At 35.2% G+C, this 2,141-nt stretch overlaps 1 protein-coding gene across 1 annotated transcript in view; it reads right to left on the reverse strand.

Moving 5' to 3' along the window:
• HSF2 (heat shock transcription factor 2) overlaps nucleotides 1–2,141 on the reverse strand; it is a 52,241-nt gene that overhangs the window by 7,110 nt on the left and 42,990 nt on the right. Inside the window, exons 8-9 of the mRNA XM_012643804.1 lie at nucleotides 1,628–1,867; nucleotides 904–1,009 (exon numbers count right to left, since the gene is read on the reverse strand). Of these exons, the coding sequence (XP_012499258.1) occupies nucleotides 904–1,009; nucleotides 1,628–1,867 (346 nt within the window). The remainder of the gene's footprint in view (nucleotides 1–903; nucleotides 1,010–1,627; nucleotides 1,868–2,141) is intronic.

Here is a 2,141-nt window from a genome sequence, read left to right on the forward strand (position 1 = left end):
TCATTGACAAAGACTGATGAAAAGTACAGAAGTAAAGTGGTAAATTAATGGACTTGAAATAAGATTGAGAGTAGAAAGGACTAATTCCTTTAGCCTCATTGAGAGGTTCTTAAAAGGGTAAAACTATAGAATCTTTTGATGTGAGAGAAGCTGCAATTTAAGGCAAGAAACACAGAAAAAGGAGTAACAAAACTTTTCTGGATAAAAAGAGAAAGCTGTTCATAACAGAAAATGGACAAAGGACAGAGAAAAAGATTCATCTGAGCAGGACCAGGCCATCTAGGAAGCTTTAGGTAAGGGAAGGAGGAATAGCAGGAACAAAAGGGAAGACAGTGAGAAAGGTAATTAGTGCCAGAAATGGTAGATAAGGATTCACAGCCCAGACAATACTGGAGTCAAGTTCATAGAGATGGTAGTGGAGACTGAAGCAAGGGAACCTCAGGACTCAAGACATAAAAACATAGTAAATATACTAAAAATATATTTGAGTAGAAAATGTTAATTCCCAAAGTATTAATAAATGTGTCCATGCTATTTGTTGGCTAAATACCTCTATTACTAATTTTCACAGATTTCTATTCAGTAACAGTTTATTCCAAGCAAAACGTAACACAGTGACAAGTCTAGACAAAGCCTGGATTTAATAGTACTGCTGAACAGATTTGATATGCTGTCACAGGGGGATTAACTGAACTGCCCCACTCAGGAGCAGGTAGTAATTACCCTCCTTCAAAGTCCCAAATCCGTTTGTTCCTTCTTTCTGATAAATAAAACCATTCATTTTAAAAAAAGAAAATGCAAAAACAACAGTGTATAATACAAAAAAAAAGATGTGTCCATCTTTAAATAATATACATAAATACACAAATTACCAGTACAGAAAAGATTATCCAAAGTACCTACATCAACAAGGAGATCTGGGTCTATGCTAAACTGTCTTCCTGACAGCATGGCTTGGAAGTCCTCTAAACTGCAATCAATACTGTCAAGATAATCCAACAGCTCAACCCTAAGAAAAAAAGATATAAAAAAATCAAATGTTAGGTTTCCTTGTTTTTATATTTAAAAATCACCATTACAACCTGGTTAGGTAAAATATTGCTGGCCACTGCTGAATCCTTACCAGTTCTGAATCTCAAGAGAATTTAAGATTTGGGATTTCTGAAAAGGTGCTTAACTGAGAACTCAATAGTCTTTACGCAAAACTTTAGTATTTGCAGAAAAAAGTTTCTGCAACACAGTCTAATTCACGGTTTCCCTCTATACTATATTTAAACTCATTACTGTTTATTAGTTTTCTTTATGTTACAAAATAAGTCCCTTAATAGAAATTATATTATTCTATATAGTCCTAATATAAAGACAAACACCCCAAATCACAAACACCTTATGTATACTCAAAATAAGTATTTCATTAAAGAAATGTAAGGTACTGCCAGGAAAATCCAAAGACTACTCTTGGGATGATTAAATTCTTTTCATTACAGAGCTCAACCCTGAACAAAACAGAGAAAGATAGACTACATGGGTGTATCATCTCAAAGGAAGATCACTCAAAGAGTAATAGAATATGTGAAGTGAACACAGAAAGCAAATAACTTTAGACAATATCTAGATGAGCACTCACTTTCCCAAGAGATTGATGTTATCATTCAAAATGGAATCCATCATGGTCACAGGATCCTCTGTGGTCAGACTGGATGAGCCATTTAGCTGGACGGCACTAGACATGAGAGGGCTGGTGCCATCATTGCCTGAACTTAGGGATTCTCTGGCTGGTTCACTTTGCTCTCCACTCTGAATGACAGGTGCATACTCATCTTCATTGTCATCTTCAACAATGACAATATCAGGGTACTGGCTACAGCTAGATCAAAGATATGAGAAAGAAGAATCAATTACATTATCAGACAAGTTCAATAAATTCATTCCCCATGAAAACTCTCTCCCCATACCACATATTGAAAGGCTTAAATTTCCTGAGTAGCTTAATTACAGTATTGATACTTCATAGGATACAAGATTACAAAGCATCAATGAAAACTGTTCAACTCCAAAATAAAAAAGTCTATCAATTCTCATTACTTCTTCATTTGGGGGTGGGGGGAAGAGGTGAGGCTTTATTTAGTTGAATAATTTGG

This window comes from Propithecus coquereli, unplaced genomic scaffold (assembly GCF_000956105.1).
Source record: "Propithecus coquereli isolate 6110/MARCELLA unplaced genomic scaffold, Pcoq_1.0 Scaffold200, whole genome shotgun sequence".
In the NCBI taxonomy this organism is placed as follows: Eukaryota; Metazoa; Chordata; class Mammalia; order Primates; family Indriidae; genus Propithecus; species Propithecus coquereli.